The sequence below is a fragment of the Kryptolebias marmoratus genome, linkage group LG10, assembly GCF_001649575.2.
Source record: "Kryptolebias marmoratus isolate JLee-2015 linkage group LG10, ASM164957v2, whole genome shotgun sequence".
Classification (NCBI taxonomy): Eukaryota; Metazoa; Chordata; class Actinopteri; order Cyprinodontiformes; family Rivulidae; genus Kryptolebias; species Kryptolebias marmoratus.
Window position 1 is genome coordinate 22442773 of NC_051439.1, and position 23451 is coordinate 22466223.

The 23451-nt window shown below is 44.6% G+C and overlaps 1 protein-coding gene across 5 annotated transcripts in view; it reads left to right on the top strand.

Annotated features, from left to right (window-relative positions):
- slc4a11 (solute carrier family 4 member 11) overlaps positions 1-23451 on the top strand; it is a 64080-nt gene that overhangs the window by 27430 nt on the left and 13199 nt on the right. For all 5 annotated transcript variants that reach the window (XM_037977753.1, XM_037977755.1, XM_025010962.2 and 2 more), the window contains 8 exons: positions 1303-1346; positions 3813-4041; positions 14627-14708; positions 15470-15593; positions 18125-18334; positions 20885-20969; positions 22753-22878; positions 23094-23207. In XM_037977753.1, coding sequence (XP_037833681.1) covers positions 1303-1346; positions 3813-4041; positions 14627-14708; positions 15470-15593; positions 18125-18334; positions 20885-20969; positions 22753-22878; positions 23094-23207 — 1014 coding nt within the window. The remainder of the gene's footprint in view (positions 1-1302; positions 1347-3812; positions 4042-14626; positions 14709-15469; positions 15594-18124; positions 18335-20884; positions 20970-22752; positions 22879-23093; positions 23208-23451) is intronic.

A 23451-nucleotide genomic window follows, 5' to 3' on the forward strand; every position in this document is an offset into this window, starting at 1 on the left:
CTTCAGCTACAGAATAGAAGTCCAGTTGTTTTTGTTTTTTAACTTTTTTTGAATTTACCATGGCCTGGATGACTGAGAATCTACACCAGCAGATTCGGGATGAGGTCATCTTGGATGAATTCCTGATTATCTCCTGGCGGCTTTGATGAGGAAAGACGGGGTTCGGGCTCGTTCCCTCCTCTGCCCGCCGAGCGAAGATGGCGAGGTGTCTGCTGTTCTCGGGTTTATTGATATCAGAAAACCCTCCGGCTTTGCTGGAGCGGGTCTCCTGCTCTCCTCCTTGCTGATTGATTTCCACAGAGGAGGAAAGCCCGTGGTAACCCGATAACTTCCTCCCCGCAGTAAATGACAGTAATTATGTAACGGCGGCGGCGGCTTGTTTTAATGAGACTCAGCAGGCTCGGCGAGGGACTGAAGGATGCTGAAAACCAGATTCCCCGTCCTCGTTTTGTTCTCTGCACGGGGGGAAATCTAAACCTTTGTACTTTTATCAGACGCCTCCTTGCCGTCCGTCCGCTCGTTCAGAGACGCCCCTCGTCACGAGGAGAGGTCGCGTGGCAAACAGTCGAGTTCAAGGCGTCGTCTTTAAACGTGCGGTTTGTCTGAGACGCTTTTTAAATGCAAATATGAGACATTATTCTCTGCAGATTTGATTCAACAGAAAGCTGAACCCCGCGGCTCGAGTCGGCTTTTAAGTCTCCGTCTCCTCCTCATCAGTAATCCCTTCACAGACGTGAATGGATGAATGAATGAACATGAAATTAAAGACATGGGGGACGCCAGATGAGCTTCCTGTTAGAATCATTTGTCTCATCATCATCATCTCACTGTCTGTGAAACTCAGCCATGTTTGAGTTAGCTGTGGCAGCCATCTTGGAAAGTGTTGACCTGAAAAGAGGTGAGCATCCAGAAAGTTTCATTAAAATCCTTCCTCTGGCTCAGGAGATATTTCGCTAACAGACAACAGCAACCTGAGCTCAGAGTATGTGATGAGGGTCAGTCTCAGCTACTACCACGCCAAGTTTCAGCTCGGTGTCTGTAAACATGGCCGACTTATGGTCGATAAAGCTGTGGCAGCCATCTTGAATCGACTTCGAACTTCTTCAGGTTTTTCTCGAGCATTTTTCATAAAAAAACAATAAAAAAAATTTGCCGCTGAAAGTCGGCGGACATTTCAGCATGCGGCGGGAGAAGCCGGGATCGAACCGCCGACCTTTCAGCCGAAGGTCCTGCAGCGACGCCGGCTGAAAACGTGACGTAATGACATCAAAAACAAACATTTGTTTCTGTTTTGTCCCTCAGATGCTGACGACTCCGGCTGTGTGTTACTGAACACGTCAAGAAGGGTAAGCTGAGAATTTAGAATAAAAACACGATTTCCACATGTGCTCACATGTGGAAAAGCGCGTGATTACACATTACACCATGTTTCACGTGTTCATTTGCTCGTGTTTTAAGATGAAATCCTAATTTTCCACGTGTTTCACGTTAATTTCCACATGTAAAGTTTATGTTTATGCTTCCAAATCCACATTTTAAACGTGTTTTCAAGGCATTTTGTCAGGATTTGTGTTTCTGGTGTTCAGTTTGGGTTTCTTCTTTCTTTTATTTTGTCTTTTGGTCCCGTTAACTAGTCCTGTTTCACATTTTACATTTTCGTTCATGTCTTCACTCAAGAAATATGCAACAGGTTTCATGTTTTTTGGCAGGAAACTCGTCTTGGTAAATTGTGTTTCTCCGCATGTGATGGTCATCTGTTGTTTCTTTTACACGTAAACGAACACTCGTGGTTCCACTTCCTCTCAGTTTTCATCTTTATTGCCAGAAGAACCGAACATCCTCGTCCTTAAATCATTTGATCATCCCTGAAATCCGTGCGATTGTTTTAGTTCTGCTGTGAAACGGACCTGCTGCCGGTTTCCTTACGAACTGAAAAGTTCTGAGTCATTTCGGTTCTCCGAGTCGTGTTCCTGCCAGCGACATGCCGGCTAATCCCCGACTTCTGTACTGAAGTTCTGTCGCTCTGAGCTCGCCGTCTGTTTCCGCAGCAGACATGTTGGATTAAAGAGCAGAAAGATGATGCGTTCAGGAACAAATAAAAAACGTTTAAAGAAATCAACTCCAGGATCGAGGCTGAACTTTTAGTTTAACCTGAGATTTAAAGACGTTATTTCTGCACCTTTAGGGTTGGAATCTCACCAGTTTCCACTTCCTGTTTGGACCACAGCTTCACCAGGTGTTTGCATAAATGTCAGCAAAATCAAACCAATCCTGGTGTTACCTTCGATAACAAAATTATTAACATGAAATGTTTGAATTCGTCGTATTTTGAACCTCTCAAACACTCGACTTCCTGCTTGTTTTGGATTCAGAAATAACTCCAGAACCAGCAGACGTTTGGCTTCCTTCGTGTCGCTTGTTTTAGTCCAAAAAGAACAGCTGGAAATCCACTTTTCTTTACAGTTCCTGTCACCACACAATCAATGATTCTGGCCGAGTGTCGGAGCTTTTAATCAAACAACGTTTGACTTTTTGTTCCTTCTGTCTGGATAAACCTCGGAACAGTGGAGAACATCCTCCGTATTGTGCTGGGCGCTCTGAAATCAGAGGAACTCTGAAATGTTGTTGAATAAATTAATTTCAATACAATTAGGAGCCACTGATTAACTGCAGAAAACCAGGAAAATATCAGTTTGTTTGTTTGTTTTGTCTGGTTTCAGATAAATTTCCTTTAAAGATCAATTCCTGGCATCATTAAACCCCTTAAACCCCATCTCTAAATTTAGGTTTGATTTCTGTCTAAAACAATCCTTACTTATGTTTTATTAGATCGATGAATGGACTCCTTCCACTAAAAGTTTTAGTGCAAATAATTTCATTTTGTTTTATTTTTTAAAAACAGAAAATTACTAGTTGAAATTTGGGATCAAATGTGAGGAAATCTAAAAGTTTAAACTTTGTCAAATCTGACCTCAAGTGAAGAGAAACTCCAGATTCCACCGAGTTGTTAATTATTAAAGAAAATGTTAAAACAGAGTGAAAAACTAGCCTCACAGCTTCACGACGCCAGGGCGGAAAGACATCAGCAATGACCTCAGAGAATCAATCTGGGAAGGGTCAAAGGTCATCTGGAGTCCATCGTTCTACAGAGAGAAAGCTGCTGATGTTCACAGCAGATTCACCCTGAAGGTCAGACTGTGCAATGAGCTCCATGTCAGCCTCTACAGGCCCCAGTCAGCAGGTTAAAGGTCAAAGGTTAAAGCCTCTGCCGTCTAAGAAGGAACCAGAAGACTTCTGGAGCAGAACCAGACCAGAGGACAGATGTTTACCCAGAATGCACTGCAGCTGTCAGCACGGTGGTGGAGGGCTGATGGTTTGGGCTGATTCTGGAGTTAGATGTGACAAACAGGACAATGATCCCAAACACAGCAGAACGAACCAGAACCAGAACCTCAGAGAGCTGAGCAGAAACAATGTAAAGAAGAGTGGGCCACAACCAGGAACCCACTGAGAGTTCTGCTGCTGGAGGAGGTTCTGGTTCTGCTGGATGTTGAATAAATAACGACTCGGTGGAATCTGTTGAGTGTTTTTGAGGTCAGATTGGGTTAACTTTAGAACCTGGTAAAGACCCGATCAGTCGTCCTAAAACCCCAGAACTGAAAGATGGTGGACTTTCGTCTTCTCCTCGCTGTAATCTGATGAAGATAAAATCCAGTCGTACCAGATAATCCGGTTTGTTTCGTATGAAACTCTTCATGGCTGCAGCTGCACAGACTTTATTCTCGTGTCCAACGCCTGCATGTTGCCCACAGTATGTGAAGCTGATGAACTTCGAGGAGGAGGTCCGGGCGCACAGGGACCTGGACGGCTTCCTGGCGAGGGCGAGCATACTGCTGGACGAGACGGCCGCCTCCCTGGACGACGTTCTGAAGAGGATGCTGCACCACGTGGGCCAGGACAGCCACGTCTGCGAGCCCAGCTGCAACTTCGAGGAGGTGATGAGCATGCTTTTCACCGACGCAGGCGCTCAGGAGGTCAACGGTAAGCAAGGAGCTCGTGGACGTGCGTCTGTGACGGCGGAAATGAAAGTTTTATTATAAGACACGTTAGCTCGGATGTTAGCTTTAGCTCGGTTCATGCATGTTAAGGTTCTGATGCTTAATTTTACATAAAGATACTTGAAGGACAACTTCACTTTATTGACATTATTCACAGGTAAAGGGAGGAGTTAGGAATGAACATTTCTCGTACCTTCGTGGGAAAAAGGGTGATAAAATTGATGGATCAAGGAAATGATTATCAGATAAACTGTTAAGTAATTACTGCTGGGAGAAGATGGAAGCTAACTCTAATGAGTCTGTCATAAAAACCCAGAATAATTATAAAGCTGATAAGGATGGAGCAATCTGACCATTTAAAGGGAGCTTTCCGCTGTTTAATGCAAGTCCTGAGGATGGCTGAAGCTTCAGCCTCGTCTCCTGAATGTCCCTTCCAGCTGAATGTCTGGTCCTTGGATGGACTCAGACCTGCAGGAGAAGGTTGATGGTCCAGGTCTGTTTGGTTGAAATCCAGACGCACTCCTGTCCTCCTCACGGTGGCGTAGAAGGAGAGGAGATCTGATCTGACCTGTAAACTGCTCCATCCTCTGGGGTTGGTTTTTGTTAAACACTCACCTTTCCAAACACCTGAAGAGAGAAACAAACATGGAAAATCAGGTGAAAGGCTTATCTGAGACACTTCAGCCTGTTTCTGTCCCCCAGGTCACTTCTGGAAAGGGAAGATATCAAAGTGAGAACGTTTATATAAACAGAGAAAAAATGAAAGTTAAAGATTTTTAAGCGGTTGGAAACAACGCGGCCTTTAACATGATTTATCTGTCTGTGGTGGTTTTTCAAAATAAGAGACCAAGGATCTCAGTTCCTGCAGAGCTCTGGTTCACGTGACGTCCTGCTGCAACGGGACGGAGTAGATTTAGGGCCGGTCATCAGGGGAGGAAGATGGCGGCAGTCCTGGTTTGGTTTCGCTTTTAGGAGAATCAATGAAAAGTTTAATCAGAATCAGAACATGAGGAGAAAAATCCGTGTATGGTTTCTTTCTTTGTTTTTTTCATTTCAAAATAAAATTGCAAAAACAAAACAAGCATGTGATTTTTTTTTTTTTTTTCGTTTTTAAAACGAAATTAGAAAAACGGCAATTGCAAAATATAAAAAAGAGGTACGTTTTGGGTTTTTTAAACCAAAGACGAGCTTTTATTTTGTTGTTAATTCATTTCCAGTTCCGCCATAAGGTCCCGTTGAATTAGCAACAAAATAAAAGCTTGTCTTTGGTTTAACCATTGCAGTTTAAAAGAAAAAATGTACCTCTTTTTTTATTTTTTGCAATTGCCGTTTTTCTAATTTCGTTTTAAAAACGATAAAAACAAAAAAACACATTTTTGTTTTATTTTTGCAATTTTATTTTGAAACGAAAAAACCAAAGAACGAAGCATACACGGATTAAGAAGGTATAATCCAGATGTGCTGGTGTCTGCAGCTGTGACGGTCAGGGTCAGATCTACTGACTCCTGTCCTTTCAGGCTGCGTCACGTTTGTTGAATTTTACTTTCAGTCAAAGAAATCTGTCTCCGAAGCGTTCCTGGTTCTGGTAGATTGCAGACTTCCAGTTTAAATTTGCAGCGACGCGCCGAAGGGAGGAACAAAGACTCCTCTGCTCTTATTACACTCGAGCACGTTATCAACGGGACATATCTGTTGAGGTATTAATTTTTGTCATATCTGCGCTCATTCTTGCACAGAGGGATATTACTGCCGGTTCATCTGAGGCGTAATATACAGCTGTGAGATAAAGAGGAGGGGGAGATTAGGACGGGCTGTGAGAAGGAGGCAGAATTACATGAAAGAAAAAACATGAAAAACCGGAGCGATAATTAGCTCCAACTTGAGCAGAATGGTTTGGTTTTGGAGCCCAATGAGCTGTTTTATTGGTTCACAGAAATAATGACCAGAGTTGCAGATGATGCAATATGTGAATAATATTACTTCTGCTTTTATTTAAACTTATTAAAACTGAATGAAAGTAGGAGAATTCTCTAACATCTAATGTTTAAACCTAAATGAGGGCAGCAGCAGATTCAGAGATGTTTATTTTGAATTATTTTTAGGGTGGCAAAGGTTTGGTTTGAGGTTTCAGCAGGAATCTGGTAATATTCAGACCCTCCAGGATGTTGCAATGTTGCGATCGCAACTATTGACGCAAAATCAAGCAAACCCCGCGAAATCGCAACTTTCCCACAATTTTAACCCAATATTTATTGTTTCTAAAGTGATTCGCCACCGTTTCTGCGGTCTAGTCTCTTCTTTGTGGGTTTGTGTAGCGTGGAATACAAAATAAGCCCTGTCACCCTCCACGGGCGGCACTACATTCAAAGGAGGTGAGGCAACCAACAGGATTTGGTGAAGTATTCTTTATTGGGGCTGCAGTTCACCAACTCACCGACACCCATCTCCCACTGCCAAGCACAGCAGCTGGCTTTAGCTCCTGGCCTCCTCCACCCACACCAGGTGAAGGGGTGACAAAACAACAACAAATTATTTACAACTCAACACAAAATAAAGGGTACAAATAAATATTTACATACATGCAACCTAAAACAACTAATCCTAAATTCAATCAAGAACTTAAATCAAACTTAACATAAATCAAACTTAACATAACTTTAGAGCATTATCCTTCCTGCTCAAATGGTATGCTCCACCCTTCCCCAGGAGACACACCAGGAAGGTAAACCCCAATTAACACAACTCAAACTGAAATAAAGAAATGAAACAAAAAATATCTATTCTATAAATTAATGGGGATGGAGCCCCTGGTCTCCATCACATTTCCTCCCCCCTTCACCCAGGACAACAGTTGTTCAATCCTCATACATTCTAGACAGACAGTCAGCAACAAGGTTAGACTTCCCTGACCGATATTGCACTGTAAAATCAAAAGGCTGCAATGACAGATACCATCTTGCGATACGCATATTAGAGTCTTTCATTTGGTGCAACCATTTCAGCGCCCTATGATCTGTTTCAAGGGTAAAATGGCGCCCCAACAAATAGTACCGTAGTGATTCCACAGCCCACTTAACTGCGAGGCATTCTTTTTCAACTGTGGAATACCTGGTCTCTCTGTCCTGAAGTTTCCTGCTGAGAAAAACAATAGGATGTCTCTCACCATCAATGTCCTGCATCAACACTCCACCAAGGCCTACTCCAGAGGCATCAGTTTGCAGTATAAACGGGACATCAAAGTCTGGACTGTAGAGAACAGAGTCACTGGAGATTGCAGACTTCAGGTCCTTAAAAGCTTTATCACATTTCTCAGTCCACTTGACTTTATTTGACGCAGAGACTTTTGTTAAATCTGTAAGAACAGCAGCCCTCTCTGCAAAATGGGGAATGAACTTACTGTACCACCCCACTAAGCCAACAAAAGCACGGACCTTCCTTTTAGTTGTAGGAACTGGGTACGTGTGAATAGCTTCTACTTTCCCTACTTGAGGTCTAACTTGTCCATGTCCCACTACATAACCTAGGTACTCTACCTGCCTCTGAGCCAACTTACACTTGTGAGGGTTAATTGTGAGCCCCGCAGAACTGATGAGCTGTAAAACATGCTGCAGATGATTAACATGCTCCTCCCACGTCTGGCTGAAAATCACCACATCATCCAGGTATGCTGCAGCAAAGTCAGATGCCTCCATCAGCACCTGGTCCATGAGGCGCTGAAACGTCGCTGGTGCCCCCTGTAGGCCAAAGGGCATCACCTTGAACTGGAAAACCCCAAAAGGTGTTTTAAAAGCAGTCAACTCTTTCGCCTCTGATGCCAGGGCCAGTTGCCAGTAGCCCTTGCTGAGGTCAAGTGTGGTAATAAAATTACACCTCCCCACTCTCTCCAAAAGTTCATCAATGCGAGGCATTGGATAGGGGTCAAACTTAGAGACACTATTGAGGTATCTAAAATCAATACAAAATCTTAAAGTGCCATCCTTTTTTGGTACTAGCACTACTGGACTGCACCATTCACTCACAGAGGGCTCAATGATCCCCAGCTCCAACATGAACTGCATCTCATTCTTGAGTTGTGGGACAAGACGTTCTGGAACCCTGTAGAACTTCCTGCGAGGCGCAGCGTCATCTCTGAGGTGAACCTTGTGCTGTATCAGGCTTGTGAACCCAGGTTTTTCCTGAAACAGCTCTGGATCCAAAAGGGGCTTTATGTCCTGCTGCTGGGAATGCTGGAGATGAGAGAGAGAAATTGAAACCGGTACAGAGCTACAGGCTGGAAAAAATAGCTCATCTTCCTCTTCATCATCCACCACACGCACAAAGAGGTGGGGCAAAACAGTCTCTGCATGCTCCTCACTCTGCAATGGATCCTGTTGAGATGACTGCGAAGCAGATGACATAGCAAACTGTGGTGGTGACCTGTGGTATTGTTTCAGAAGATTAACATGGAAGGTTTGATGTTTCTTCTTCCTTTCAGGCATATACAGTTCATAACTAAGCTTCCCGACACGTCGTGTGACCTCATACGGGCCCTGCCATTTAGCAAGAAGCTTATTGTCACTAGTGGGGAGCAACAACAACACTTGCTGTCCAGGATGTAAGCTCCTCTCCCTGGCATTTTTATCATACCAGGTTTTCTGTTTAGTTTGAGCTGCCTTCATGTGTTGATGTGCCAACACAGCCATTTGCTCCAGTTTCTCTCTCATTTTTATCACATAGGACACCACATGCTCACCCGATGGACTTTGGCTCTCCCATTGTTCTTTAAGAAGATCCAACGGTCCCCTCACCTGTCGCCCATACAGCAACTCGAATGGAGAGAATCCAGTTGATGCTTGTGGAACCTCTCTATATGCAAAAAGCATATAGGGCAGCCACTTGTCCCAGTCTGTGNATAAACGCATCGACAAACACTTTGTGTCTGCAAAACATGTGAGGAGAGCTGCAGACCAGGGACGATCCAGAAATGCTCATGAATGTCAGTTTAGAAGCTATCAAAGTTCTCAAATAAAGCACCTTTTGAGAATGTCAATGTTTGTTGTGAATAATCTTACAAAAATAGGAAGGATTTTTGGTTTATATATGAAAAGTTATGGTTGTTTATTGATTTTAGTAAAAAAAAAAAAACGCAACTTTTAGGAAAATGCCCCGTAAAATCAGGCATTTTAGCCGCAACAATCACAAAAAATGCCCGCAAAATCCTGGAGGGACTGAATATACAACTTACCTGTCACCTGCAGGGGGTGGAGCTCCAACAGCCTTCCAGTAACCTCCTTGATGGTTGAGGAGTCTTAGAGATTAAAGGTGGCTGCTGCCGCCATGAAACCACCTCTGTCTTGATTTACTGATCCGTCCACGTTCCAACCCCTCACCTGTGGTCGTGAGGCTTTAATCGTGATCCTGGAATGAGCCGAGCTCGGAGCCGAGCCACTGCTCCTCCTCATCGAAAGGAGCCAACTGAGCTGGTCCAGGGATCTGATCAGGCCTGGGGGGTCAAACTTTGTCCTAGCCAGGAGACAATCTCGATCTATGTTTATAGTTTTAGATGTAATGTAACGCGTCGAATCAGTCATAGTTACATATTTTATAGAATTTAGAACAAACAAACTTTATTGAAAAATTAATTCATCTTTGCCATTCACTCCTGATGTCTTACTCTCTATTATCAGCTTTTAAATTAATATTTTTCCATTGAAATGGTTAAAAAGCTTCATCAACAACACGACTGTACAGCTGCTAACATTTAACTTTGAAACGAGAAGAAAATTCAGAAAAAGCCAGACTTCTGAATTAGAGCCGGTGTAAAAGAGGCGTTTGTTTTCTTGGCTTTAAAGTAACAAGAGGACTTCACTGAATGGGCTCAGTTATTTTAAAGCAACATGAGAAGCGACAGAGACTCGATCTGTCCCAAACCGCGGGGCCAGATCTGGATCTGGCCTTGAGTTTGACACTTGTGGATTAGGATGTCTCTCTGGGGGGAGATCCAGACCTCTCTGGTCTGGGAACGCCTCGGGATCCCCCAGCTGCAGAGACGCAGGTCTGGGTTTCCCTCCTGGACCTAGACCCGACCACGGATACGAGACGAACAACATGTTCCGCTTCTGTTCTGTGTTTCAGACCAGGCGGCAGTCGGTCTTCATTGTGTCTTGATTATAGAAAAAAAATAACATGTCATTTTTTTTTGTTTTTGTCCTCGAGTTTCTTTGGACCGGCCGAACGAATAACTGTTATCAGAGATAAAATCCAATTTTTGGTAAAAGCCTGTGGACAGTAATAAAGATAAAATCTCCCTCTGCCTAACACAGATGAGACATTGAGGGATTTTCTTTGGAAAAGGGTATTTAATATGCATGAGGTAAAGGAGGGCAGGAAATGAAGCTTCTGTTTGGCAGAGATATTTATGCGCTGGCCTGTTAACCAGAAAGTGTGTGTGTATTTCAACAGGATTTTCTTTCTGCCTGTTGATCATAAAAAGGTGCCTGAACTGACTCTCCTCTTGGTTTCTCTCCACATGCAGACAAGTCTCAAAGTTTCGTTTTCTTTGATGACGGTAAGCCGTGCTAATTGGATGGAAATGTCAGCGACAGCCCCCGTGAGGCTGTAATCAGTGCCTCACTCCTCCACCAATCACCATTAGCGTGCCGTTTGTGTTCCTGCGGACGCTCAGGACTGAGTTAATTTATTGAGTCATCAAATGACTGCAGACACCAGCGAAACTTCACAGATCGGCCTCAGGGTGACGGATTTACAGCGTCCACCAATAACGGCTCAGTTGTTTCATCCGGTCAGGATCCAAGTTTGGATTTTTTATCAGACAGAAAATATTTAGAATATATAATTAAAGTTTACAGTGGGGGACATAATTGTTGTTTTATTAGTTTTATTATTATATTTATATTATTGTGTGATATATTTCAACCAGGTACATATCTGATAAGTACAGGGCTGTAGTATGTTTTACCATTAAGAGACAATATAAATTTATATTATGATATAAACAAAATAAAAACAATAAAAAAATATTTTTTTATTGTTTGTATGTTATGTTATTGTCCAGTAAGTACGAAGGACAAACACATGCTGATAAGTACCCTGTAGTACCTGATACATATATGTTACTTACCTGATAATGTACGAAGTACTAACCGATACTTGCACAGAACGTACCCAGTAATGTGCCCGATGTGTACCTGCTAATGTTTCTGTTACATACCTGGTAATATACCTAGTAATAGTGGGTGCAGTGTCCAGTATGTATCCGATCTATGCCTGATACGTACCCAGTACCATGTCCAGTAACTTGCCCGGTATGTACCCAGTACCATGTCCAGTACGTACCCAGTACCATGTCCAGTACGTACCCAGTACCATGTCCAGTACGTACCCAGTACCATGTCCAGTAACATGCTACTTATCAAGTTAGTACTGGATACATACCACACTGTAATATGTATTTCTACTTATTATATTTATTAAATTATATTATTTCTATATCATTATTTAGATTTAATATAATTTATTTTATTATTTCCCCCACTGTTGCTTTACTTTATAAAAACCATTTGACTGACTTGGTGTGTCTGACCTCTGACCTCCAAGTAAAAGATTAGACCTCTTTTCTTCACAGGGTTCCTCCACATTCCAACACAAATAAAAGATTTAATTTTTAACGACAAATTAACGAGTTCAGTCGTACATTTAAATATAAACATCGACCAGCAAAGAACACCTCAGGGATTATGTTGTAGCTGCAGATGGAGCACATTCAGTGTTTTACTGGGTCCAAAAACCTTTCGTACATTTTGTAACAATGAGAAGCATCCAATGTGAATGAATGTTGAGGAGTAAAGCCTGTTGTAAACAGTAACGTTCTCCAGGTTGATCCGGTCCTGGTTGTCCGTCCATCGCCATCCTCACGTCCATCTGCCTCTTCTGTATGGAGCTCCCCCCCCCTCGAGTTTTAATCACCTCCTCCAACACTCGCTGGAGAACCAATCATCTCCCTTTTATGCGCTGATGAGCGCGTGCACGTGTTTACCAGCAGCTCCGACGACGGCTCAGGCTGCAGTCAATCTTTAAGGATTCAGAGCTTTTATTGCAGATGTTTGCAGGGACAATGGAAGGGTCTCTGTGCCTGAGAGGCTGAATTATTTGCATGTTTGTTATTTCATATCTTATTTATTTGTGGCCGTCTGTCTCGTGTGATTTGCAGAAATAGAAGCGAACTCGTTTAAAGAATCCAGAGAGATCAAAGAGGGCCTGTACCGCCTTCCTCCCATTAATTCATCGTTCCCATTGAAGTTTGTCACATTTGATATGCTGCGTGTCAGCGAGGCGGTTTTTTATCTTATCTGTGTGTGAAAACAGCACTGTTTGCAAAGCTGATGAAACCGCGTGGAAATCTTTATTTAAATGACAAATAATCAAACGAACACATCTTAATTAATCTCACTTGATCACTTTTTGGCATCCATACTGTGGATGTGACCCAAAGAACAAGAAACCACAATTCTTAGTAAATATTGACATCAGCAGGTGACCTTTACATGCGGTTGTGAGCAAATAAAGGTGAATTTACAGCAGATTTCTGTCCCTTTTTCGGCCGGGGTGCAGGTTAATGTCACTGCACTTTGAAATGCAACATTTGGAGGAGCTGGAATCTCCTCCCGTTTTATAGAGTCCGCTCCTTAAACTCTAGGAGTGAAAGGAAACAATAAAACCTGTCACGAGCTGCTCGATCAGCGTCGGTGGAGCTGGGACTCCTGGTCGCAGAAACATCGTTCAGGGTTCGAACGGCTCACAGAAAGCTGGACTTTACTCGCCTGAACTGGTGTTTTAATATCTGCAGCAGTTTTTACACAATCCCAGTTTAAAGTTGGATGATTTTTATGTATTTTTCTGCAGAACGATCAGCCGACAGTTAAGTGCTGGACTGTTTAGTCGTTTACAAACGAGCTCTTCTTTCTCCCTCGACTCTACAAGTTTTCTACATCAAATCGTTGGTGTTTTTGGGTTCTTTCACCCAGCGTGTCTCTCATCGCTGTAGGACTGATGGTTTTCCATCGAATCCCGACAGAATCCGGCGTGCGCTCCGTCAAACTTCCACAGATTCTCTTATTTCAGTTTGAAATATTCTCGTCAAAACTCGCGGCTCAGGACCGATGCTTTGAGGCTCACTTTTCAGTCTGCCTCTCGTTAACCCGGCAGTCGGGGAGTGAGAGACTAAGGCGCCTGGTTACCGTGGAGACCGCGGTGAACCGCTGGCGGCAGCTTTAACGTCTCTCTTACTTCTTATGCAGTTCAAACATCTTTTTTTTTCTTTAATTATCTCAAATTTCTGTTGAAATTTTGGGAATTTTTGCGTCGGCACGCTAACGGATTCCTTCGGGAATGTTTTTAGTTTGGTTTAACGTCCGACTTCCTGCCTCTGAGGGGAGCTGAATTTCCCAGCATTCCTTGCGCTCAGACACGGCGCTGATGGTGGCTGGAGGGTGCTCTGTGCGCGAGGCAGCCATATTGGATCTTGAGGTTCTGATTTCCGAACAGGAAGCTCTGAAGGTTTGTGTCGCCGCAGTTAAAGAACTGAACCCAGGTGCGTTGTTAGCCAGGTGACCTTGCAACGCACAGTTTCCTGTTTCGTTTTAATCTTCAGTCCTCCCTCGTCCCCTCCGTCCCCCCAGCTCGTCCCTGACGTCAGTAAGAAATTGGATGGCTTTTGATTTGGACTTGGCCGTCAAGCTTATTGCTATTAATTGAATTGAGTCCTTGTCCGTCTCCCCAATTTTCCATTTCCCTCCCGTCCTCCTCCTGTTTCCGACTCCTCGTCTCGTCTCATCTCGCTCTTTATTTATTTCTGATTGTCATGTTTTGTTTCCTCCCTGCCTGTTTTTTTATGCTCCCCTCCTTTCTTTCTCGTCTCTCCCCAAACCTCCTTTTTTTATTTTTTATTTTCCTCCCCTCTCTCTCTCTCTCTCTCTGTCTCCGTGAGCCCTGTGATACTGTTGTCATGGTGACGCCCATCATTTTCTGGCATGAATGGAGGATACTTTATTGATGAGACGGCATGGCAGAGGAAGAGAAAGGAAGAGTGATGGAGAGAAGGACAAAGACACAGAAAGAAAGAAAGAAATCAGAACGATATGGAAATGATCCCCCCCCCCCGATGAGCTAAAGAGGTCGTCACAAGACAAAGAAAGCTGAGTCTTCTCGGGGTTTCTGCAGCTGCTGAAAAATATCCCTCAAAACAACGAAGTCGTCACGGAGCTTCCTGTTATTAGGAAGCGTTTAGTTTAATGATTCCTGCTCCGTAAACATGCCGGCTTAATGAAACGCCTTTTTATTTATTTATTTATTTTTAAACCGGTGAACACGAGCGCCGGGCGGACGGTGGCCGCGCTCATTAGCCGGTCGTGATGGAAAGCTCGTTAAGCTCGTCGACATGTTTAACGAGCTGGCAGCAGAGAGCTCCATACAGAAAGGAAACCCAACATCTCCTTCATCACATTAAGAATAAAAGTGCGTTTGAATCGGGGAGGGTGTCCACTAACTTGTGTTTGACCTTTGACCTCCAGTCCACCTGCTGTCGGAGACGATCCAGGGCGTGACGGCCACAGCCACCGGCGTCCAGTACCAGCAGTCCTGGCTCTGCGTTCTGTAAGAATCTCTGAATGCTTATCACCCGCCGGTCAGCTGGCTGTGGCGGCCATCTTGAATTTCCTGAAAGTTTCATTAGAATCTGTCCAGTGGTTCATGAGATATTTTACTAACAGAGACTCAGGAGAGTAATTAGGCTCCAAATTAAACAGATTTTTGTTGTAAAAGTTTATCTTTTAATCCAAAATGAGCATAATTTGTTTTTATCTGTAGAAGTTGAATAAATGAGAATCAGCCTCACGTCATTAAAGGTCATAATTTAATAAAATAAATAAAAAGTGTTAAATTTAGGCAAATAAAGATAAGTTTGTGTTTCTGCTTTCACTGCTGCCAGCTTTCATTTATTTATTGTTCATAAAATGTCTCAACAGACATGAGGTGACAGGTGGCGGGTGATATGCATTCCCTTAAGGAAGGCTTTTATTTTGAAGTCTCTGTGCTTCCTGCAGGTTTGTGTTCGTTTCCTCAGAGTTTAATCTGTGGAAACGAAGGCTGCTGCTCCTGAGGCGTCATGGTTTTAGAAAAACAGCCTCCTTCTCCTTCTCCTCTTCACTTCCTCCTCCTCCCCCTCCACCTCATCCTCCTTCACCTTCTTCTCCTTCTTCTCCTTCACCTTGTCCTCCTCCTTTTTCTTCTTCTCTTCCTTCTTCACCTTTTCCTCCTCCTTCTTCTCCTCCTCCTTCTTCACCTTCTTCTCCTCCTCCCCTCCTCCTCCTCCTCCTTCACCTTCTTCTCATCTTTCTCCTCCTCTTCCTCTCCAGGTGCAACGTGAAGCACCTCCAGCGGCGCCACGTCTGCATCTCTCGCCTGGAGCGTCCTCAGAACTGGGGGGAGAACTGCTGTGAGGTCCGTTACGTCATCCTGATCCTGGCTCCGTCCAAGATGGTAACTGTCCGTCAAACTGTCCCCCTCGTCCCCGGAACTGTCCGTCAAACTGTCCCCCTCGTCCCTGGAACTGGGACCAGATATTCCACCGTTTGACCTCAAAATGTTTTAATGTTTCAGTCAGAATCTTTCCTTTTCAATCAGAGTTTAATGAAACACGAACAAAGTTGAAGGAATGCACGTCGCCCACTCACTTCCACACATCAGAGTCTGTGCTGCGGATGACTCTCAGCTATCTTTGTGTTTGACCATCTTGAATCCGGTTGTTCATCCAGTGTCCACTGGTCCCTGAGATATTTTGCTGACAGAAACAAGCAGCTTGATTCAAAGCTGAGTTAAACAGGAGATAAAGCAGCTGTATTTATGTCTTCAGACGTCCCAGTTTGTCTCGTTGTTGTCTGCTGCTTCCAGCCGTCCTGCTCGGGTCGTTCTCAGGTCGCTCCGTTCCTCCGAGCCTTTTGGAAAGGTTACCTGAACGCAGGTGGAGGTTCGACTGCAGGCGGGGAACAGCAGCTGAACATCCCATCATTTATGTAAAAATAAAAACAAGCAGGTAGAGATGATGGAGGACACGGTGGATTGTTCAGGCTGATAAAACTTCTGTGTGTCGCCTGCTTCCTGTAGGTCTGTGTGTGTGCGTGTGTGTGTGTGTGTTGCAGTTTCTGCCTCGGGTTTATTTTGGATCCTGAGTGTTCTCCTGCAGAACTGGATTATTACCCCTCAGTTATTCTGCAGCCTTTTAAGGAGCCTGATGATGATGATGATGATGATGGTTATAGGAAATCAAAGGCTGCATCTTCATCTCCATCCATTTAAAGACGTTCAAGGATTTATTTTCTGTATTCAGACTGACGCGCTTCACAGACACAACCTTGTTTATACAGTTTTATTTATGAAGGTAAACTAAGAGCTCATCGCTGATGGAAACTCTTCTTAATGGCTGAAAAATCGGAGTAGTTAGCGTCTTACCTGCCGTGGATGAATCTGTCATTGCTGTGGTCGTAGCTGAGAGTCATCTCTAACTGATCCTCCGAGCTCAGAACGCCGTGACGTAAAGTTTATATGATGTTCATATCACTGATTATTGTTTTTCTGTTCATTTTAATGAACCAACAGGAGCAAACGGGCAGAGAGCATTTCGCCTTTTCGCCGCTCCAGTTTGCATTTTGGCGTCCTCTTGCTCGGCTCATTAAATCAGCCGAACGTGTCGCCGCGCTGTTTGAATGCATGAGAAGCAAACAAACCGGCCGTGAGCAGTTTGGGGGTTTTTTTGGACACGTTCCCGGGTCAGATTCCGAGGTGGAAGGAGCGCGGCAGAAAGACGGCGTCTCAGGCCGACGGGGAATAACGTGCACGGCCTGAAACGGTTGTTCGCTCGGCTGCTTCCTTCTTCCGGTCGGCGCCACGGCGAGCAGACTCGCGTCAAACGTGTGGCAGATTCCTGACGCAGCCTGGGCTTGAACCTGCGGCCTCAAGGTTACCGCGGCCCAGTGCACTGTGCAGCAGCGGCCCGCTCGGCTCGCTGGTCCAAACTCTCAGAGCAGTTCAGGCTGCAGAGGTGTGACGGGTTCTGATCCGAGTGCTGAGGTTCAGCGTGTCGCCTGAACCTCCGGACAGGAAGTGAGGTTGTGGGTTTCTGGTTCCGACTGTCGGGAAGCTTAAAGGCGTCAGCTGTTCTGTTTGCTGCGCGCCGAGCCCGGTTCTGTTGGTACCATCAGGACCGGGCCGAGGCTGAGACGCTGCCAGGACTCCGAAAGGTCCGTCTGTTAGTAAAATATCTCATGAACCACTGGATGGATTTTAATGAGACTCTCAGACAGGAATCACCGGATGTTCGTCTTCAAATCATTACCTTTTTGGAGCCACCTCAATTCAAGATGGCCGCCACAGCTAAGCAACAATATCAGCGTTACAGACACTGAGGTGAAAGTTGGAGTGGTAGTAGCTGAGTCTTCTCCAAGACGGGTCACATGAGAACCCCGTCGTCTGGATGTTCACCTGAAACCCATGACCTTTTGGAGCCAAATCGATTCAAGATGGCCGTCACAGCTAACAGTCTTTACCAAACACAAGTTTTACAGACACCGAGCTAAAACGTGGTGTGGTAGTAGCTGAGAGTCATCCCCAACAGATGCTTACAGCGTTAACCAATCACTAAAACGATCACGAGTCCAGCTGTGAGGAGCCGACGTTTGTTACAGAACCTCAGGGACCAAACAGCATCATGAAGGCCAAGGAACGCATCGCACAGGTCAGGGACAGGGTTCTGGATGTGCTGCGGATGACTCTCAGCTACTACCACCCCGAGTTTTAGCTGAACTTCTGTGAAATCAAATAAAGTTTAGATATTGTTTGGTGTTTGATTGGTTGTGGCAGCCATCTTGATTCGAGCTGACTGTAAACCGTCCTCTGGTTCATGAGATGCAAACAAACGCACAGGCAGTTACATGATTGCCCACCAGAGGACCCACGTCTGCCAGTTTATCGAGCGTCTGCTGATTAAATGTTCGCATGTCTGACTTCCTTCGTAGAAGAGCACCAAGACGGCGATGGAGCTGGGCAGGACGTTCGGCACGCTCTTCTCCGACATCTCCTTCAGACAGAAGCTCCTGGAGACGAAGACGCAGGAGGAGTTCAAAGAGGCTCTGGTCTTCCAGAGACACCAGCTCACAGCAGCCAACCAGCAGCCGGTCGTTCTGGGGAAGAAGGAGACGGTTCCTCGGAGTCACAAACCTCTCAAGGTGGGAAACGGATTTCATGTGTTGTGGTTGTGCAGCGGGGAAAACATGACTCAGCGATTTTACCTGATTTCATTCATCTGTGTTGTGTTGGGGGGCTGTCTGTCAGCTCTAAATCGAGAACCTTTTAACATAGAAACATCAAACTGCTTAGCTAGATACCTCATAGGTCAAGGATGATCCCTATTGATTTCAAGATACCCAGGTCTGAAGTCAAGGTCACATGGGACCCATTTGTGAAAGCCTTGACCACGCTCTAACTCTGCAACCTCGTGGCATAGGAATATCCAACTTCCCAGCTGGACACATCATGTGTCAGGGATGATCCCTAATGATTTCAAGCTAACCAGGTCAAAGGTCAAGGCCACATGGAACCCCTTTGTGAAAACCTTGACCATGCTCCAACTCTGCAACCGTGTAGCATAAAAATGTCCAACTACCCAGCTGGACACATCATGTGTCAGAGATGATCCCTAATGATTTCAAGGTCACGGGGTCAAAGGTCAAAGTCACAGGTGACCCCTTTTTGAAAACCTTGTCTGTGCTCCAGCTGTACACACACATTTTCAGGATTGTTGTGTGAGGGTTTTTGTGTTTTGGATTTTGCTGACGGATTCTGATTCGCTTGTTGTTAGTTAGCTATAAATGTAGGAGTTCAGCTGAGTCAGCGTTCACACCGTTAAACCCCCCACACACACACATACACGCACGCACACACACACACGCACGCACACACACACAGTGGTTCATGCTAACAGACAAACACATGACCTGATGGCAGCCTTGAACAGCTTTGGGCGATAACGAACATGAAACTCAAACCACTTCCTTCCCGCTGGTTTCTGTTGCCTCTCAGACTGAAAAGTAAACAGGTGGACAGTAATTCCTCTCTGAGACTTTTGTTTCTCAAACCTGAGCCAAAACCCGGTAATCAGCCTTGTACACACACACACACACACACACACACACTCTCTCATGGTCTTAAATAACTCCATGATGTATGGGGATTTATTAGCGTCTGTGGCTCCATAAAACGCCGCCGCTGATGTTTGTTTTCTTGTTTACGGTGAAGCAAATTACTTTGTTGTGCAAAAAGCTGCCCAAACATTTTAAGAAGACAAATGAGGCACAAGCGATTCTCCCAGAAGGTTTCCCTTTGTTCCCTCAACCCTCTTGTATAAATTCTTGTTCAGTGAGGAAACCAAACGTTGGATTTTTAACCGAAACCCAATCAAGACGATTTGTTCCTCGCCCGGTATCTTCTTAATTCACATGGCTCTCTATTCGCTGTTTTCCTCCTGACGATGCTAAAAATACATTCAGATATTTTATTTAAGACTCATTTTGTGTCTTAGCTGAGTCATCAAATGGACAATTGTGTCTCTAAGTGAGTCATTGTCCACAGCGGAGAGCAGCAGAGGATGATGCGCTCTCAGACTTTTAATGACCTCGCATTTTTTTAAACATCACCAACAAATAGAGAAACTGAATTAGCAAAATAATAAAAAAAACAAATCAAAACTTTGGAAAATCCCTGTTTGTCTGGTGGAGTCTTGGTAGGATGGAGCAGAGGACGGGTCGACGGTTCAGGCCTCAGCTGCAGGAAGGGAATGGTTGACTGGTCTCCTTCTGGAGGTGTACCCGGCGCTAGGAGGAGACCCCGGGGCCGACCCAGACTTCACTGGAGAGATTAGCTTTCCTTGCTGGTCTGGGAACACCTTTGGATCCCCCAGGAGGAGCTGCAGAGTCTCAATGGGAAGAGGGAGGTCTGGATTTCCCTCCTGAACCCAGACAATGGATAGTTCAGTCTGTAGAGCCTGGTTCGTCCACCATGACTGCTCCAAGCTGGACTCATGGTCAAACCTCCTCCGGCCTTCAGAAGAGGACGCCAGGACCTCAGGATGGACGCAGACAGGGACATCTGGAGGCTCAACTGGTCCACATTGCAGCGGGACGACCCGGATTGAAGAGGCAATCCATCATCAGACGGAGGACCAAGAGACAAGTTACCCAGGCGGTGGAAGAGGACGCCCCGGACAGCGATGGTCGACAGGACAGGTGCTGCAGAAACCCAAGGTCTTCCTCTTGATCCTTGCTTCTCAAACTGGGGTATTTTGGTTTGGTCCCCAGCTCCCCCACACCCCCGTCCTCTAACCCTGCGCACCGTTGTCCTTCGTGACCCGCGGTGGTTGTCCTTTTGTCCCTTTGTTTTCCTTGTTTCACTTGAATTCCCTCAGTCTGCATTGAGCTGTTCTTCCAGTACTTAAAGGGTGTAGGCTGTAATCCGAGGTGCTGTTAATTAGTCATTACTGAGGCTGGTAATTCTAATAAACTCATCCTTTGCATTAGACGGGACTTCCTTTCCTGGGGGTTTCCTCATGAGACACTTTAATTTCCCAAAGTCTTTAATGGTTTTACAAGCTGCTCATGTTTAAAACTTGTGAAGTTTCTTAAATTTGAGTCTTTTTTTTTTTTTTAAAGGAAAAAGATAAAACCCTTGAACGAGTGGTCACGACTGTTATCCTTGAGGAAACGTGTCCTTTCTGTCCACAGTGTAAAGACTTCTTCAGAGCCGGCCGGGGGATTTATGAGGACTTGTGCCGCAGACTGCCTTTCTACCCTTCTGACTTCACAGATGGTAGGCTGAACCTGGGCTCGTCCTGAAAGTGAATCATCTTCGTTAATATGCCGCTGGCAGCTCCTCGTTCATCTCTCACCCTTCGCCGCGCTTACATCTGATGCTAAAACGACCGTCCAGGGCCTCTCTGCTCCCTCGTGTTTCTTCACGTCCAGGTTTATTGTCGTGTCTCGAGTCATCAACCACCAGCGTTGCTCTGTACATCACAGCCACTGGTTTTACTGAGTCATCAACTTTATCTACAACCAGGGACTTCTGCCTCCAGTCAAATATATGCACACTTGTAACAAGACATTTAGGAGGGCTTCTTTTGTAAAAAAAACAACACTTTTTTTAATCTGACACTGTTTATTCTTAGCAGATGACTTTATCATCTAAGATTCTGGTTAAATTGTGCCTCCATTTTGTACCCGGCGGTTGATGTTTTTGTATTAATTGGGCACAAAATCACTTTGCACCCATGCACTTATACGTGCAGAGGCACCATCTACACATACGAACCACAGACGTACCGAAGCAGATGCTGCTTGTACGAAGTGCAGACGAAGCACAACCTGGCCTGCTCGTGTAAATTTTGCGGGCTTCAAAAGGTTCAAACTGTCCTTTAAACAGGGCGTTCTGTGGAAAAAGTTATGAAAAACTAATATTTTAGCTGTTGCAGAATTTCTCAGTTTGGAGAAAAAGTTTCATTCTGACCAGATTGATGAGCTAATGGCTAGTCCGAGCCAGGTCAAGACCAAAGTGGCCTTATGCCATCTAAAACAAATCTAACTGCAAAATTAAACGATTACTTTGGCAAAAATATGAAATTCCTGCAATAAGTAACCCCAGGCTGTATGGGAAATGCTACTGCTAGCTGCTGCCGCCACTGTTCGCGCCAACAAATAACCAAAGACTTTCATGTGAAAAAGGAAACGATGCAAATTTGGCAGCAGTGTATAAATTTAAAAAAATATTTGCATGAATCACTATATTTAGGCTTGGAGGTGTTTTAAAATGTCAAAAAAATTGGGTTTTGGCTGTTTTCAGACTAGCCATTAGCTCGTCTGACTGGACCAACAAGCTAACAGCTGTTCTCAGACTAGCCGTTAGCTCGTCAGTCCAGTCAGAATAAACTGAGGCCGTTCAGGAAGCCTTACAGAGTTTTACAGTTTAAAAAATATCAATTTAAAGCCTGATTTTAATAAAACTTCACTGAGTTATTTAGAAAATGTTTGGGGTTGGCCAAGCCTAAAAACACCAATAATAATAAATAATAATATTATTAAAAAATGATTAAAGTCCTGGTTTAAACCTGCATATAATTCATTTTAAAAGTTTAGATTAAATCATCAACATGGTATGAAACTGATAAACGTGGGTACGAAGCGGGCAGAGTTGGGTTTTTTGTACCCAAAAAGTCGGGTACGAAGTGACCAAAGCTATAAAGGCCCAGCCTGACCTGGAGCTGTAAATTAAAACTCTTCAGCTTCTTTCTGTGCAGATGCTGGTTGAGCTGTAAGATAATAATCGTCTGATGAAGGTCACAGGACTAAAATCACTCCGATCGCATTAAAGCCCAATTAAAATGTTTTAATCCATCATTTGGGAAACTGTGATGGATTGAGACTCCTGTTTGACGGGGCGCTCGGTTCTGTAAGCCATCTGCGCTGGATGGTCCTTATTGTGGGATCTAAGCGATGACTTCCGCTAATGCTTCTGTCGTTTTTAAATTACAGTGCTGAGCCTCCTCCGCTTCATTACGAGCTGCATCTGACTGCTGCGTTTGTTTGTCTCCCCTCAGGTATAGTTGGCAGTAATAAAACCCTGCTGAAGTACATGACCACGGCCATCTTCCTCTACATCGCCATCCTCCTCCCCGCCATCGCTTTCGGCTCTCTCAATGATGAGAGCACCCGTGGTGAGATCGGTACGAGACACAAAAACACTTTTCTCTAACTTAGAGTTATCTTCATCCTTGTTTTCTTCTTCTCATTATGTCAGCATCGGTATCTTAAAGCAACTATGAGATTTGAATAATACACAAAGTATAAAATGTTTTAATGTAAATTATCTCCTGTCTCCATGAGAGGCAGGTCCTGTAAAAAGAATATTTATCCTGGATCTTCTGTCCTCCTTTCCCAGATGTCCGGAAGACGATCATCGGTCAGAGCATCGGTGGCGTCATCTACTCGCTGTTCGCCGGTTCTCCTTTAGTTATTCCTCTGACCACAGCTCCCCTCGCCATCTTCATCAGCGGTAGGTTTCGTCTCTGATCAGAACAAGTCAGATGTTGCGATCGCAACTATTAACGCAAAATCAAGCAAACTTTTTGCAACTTTGCCCAAAACACCGCAACTTTCCTGCAACTTTAACCCAATATTTATTGTTTCTAAAGTGATTCGCCACCGTTTCTGCGGTCTAGTCTCTTCTTTGTGGGTTTGTGTAGCGTGGAATACAAAATAAGCCCAAATAACTCAGGAAGAAGACACGTGACGTCACT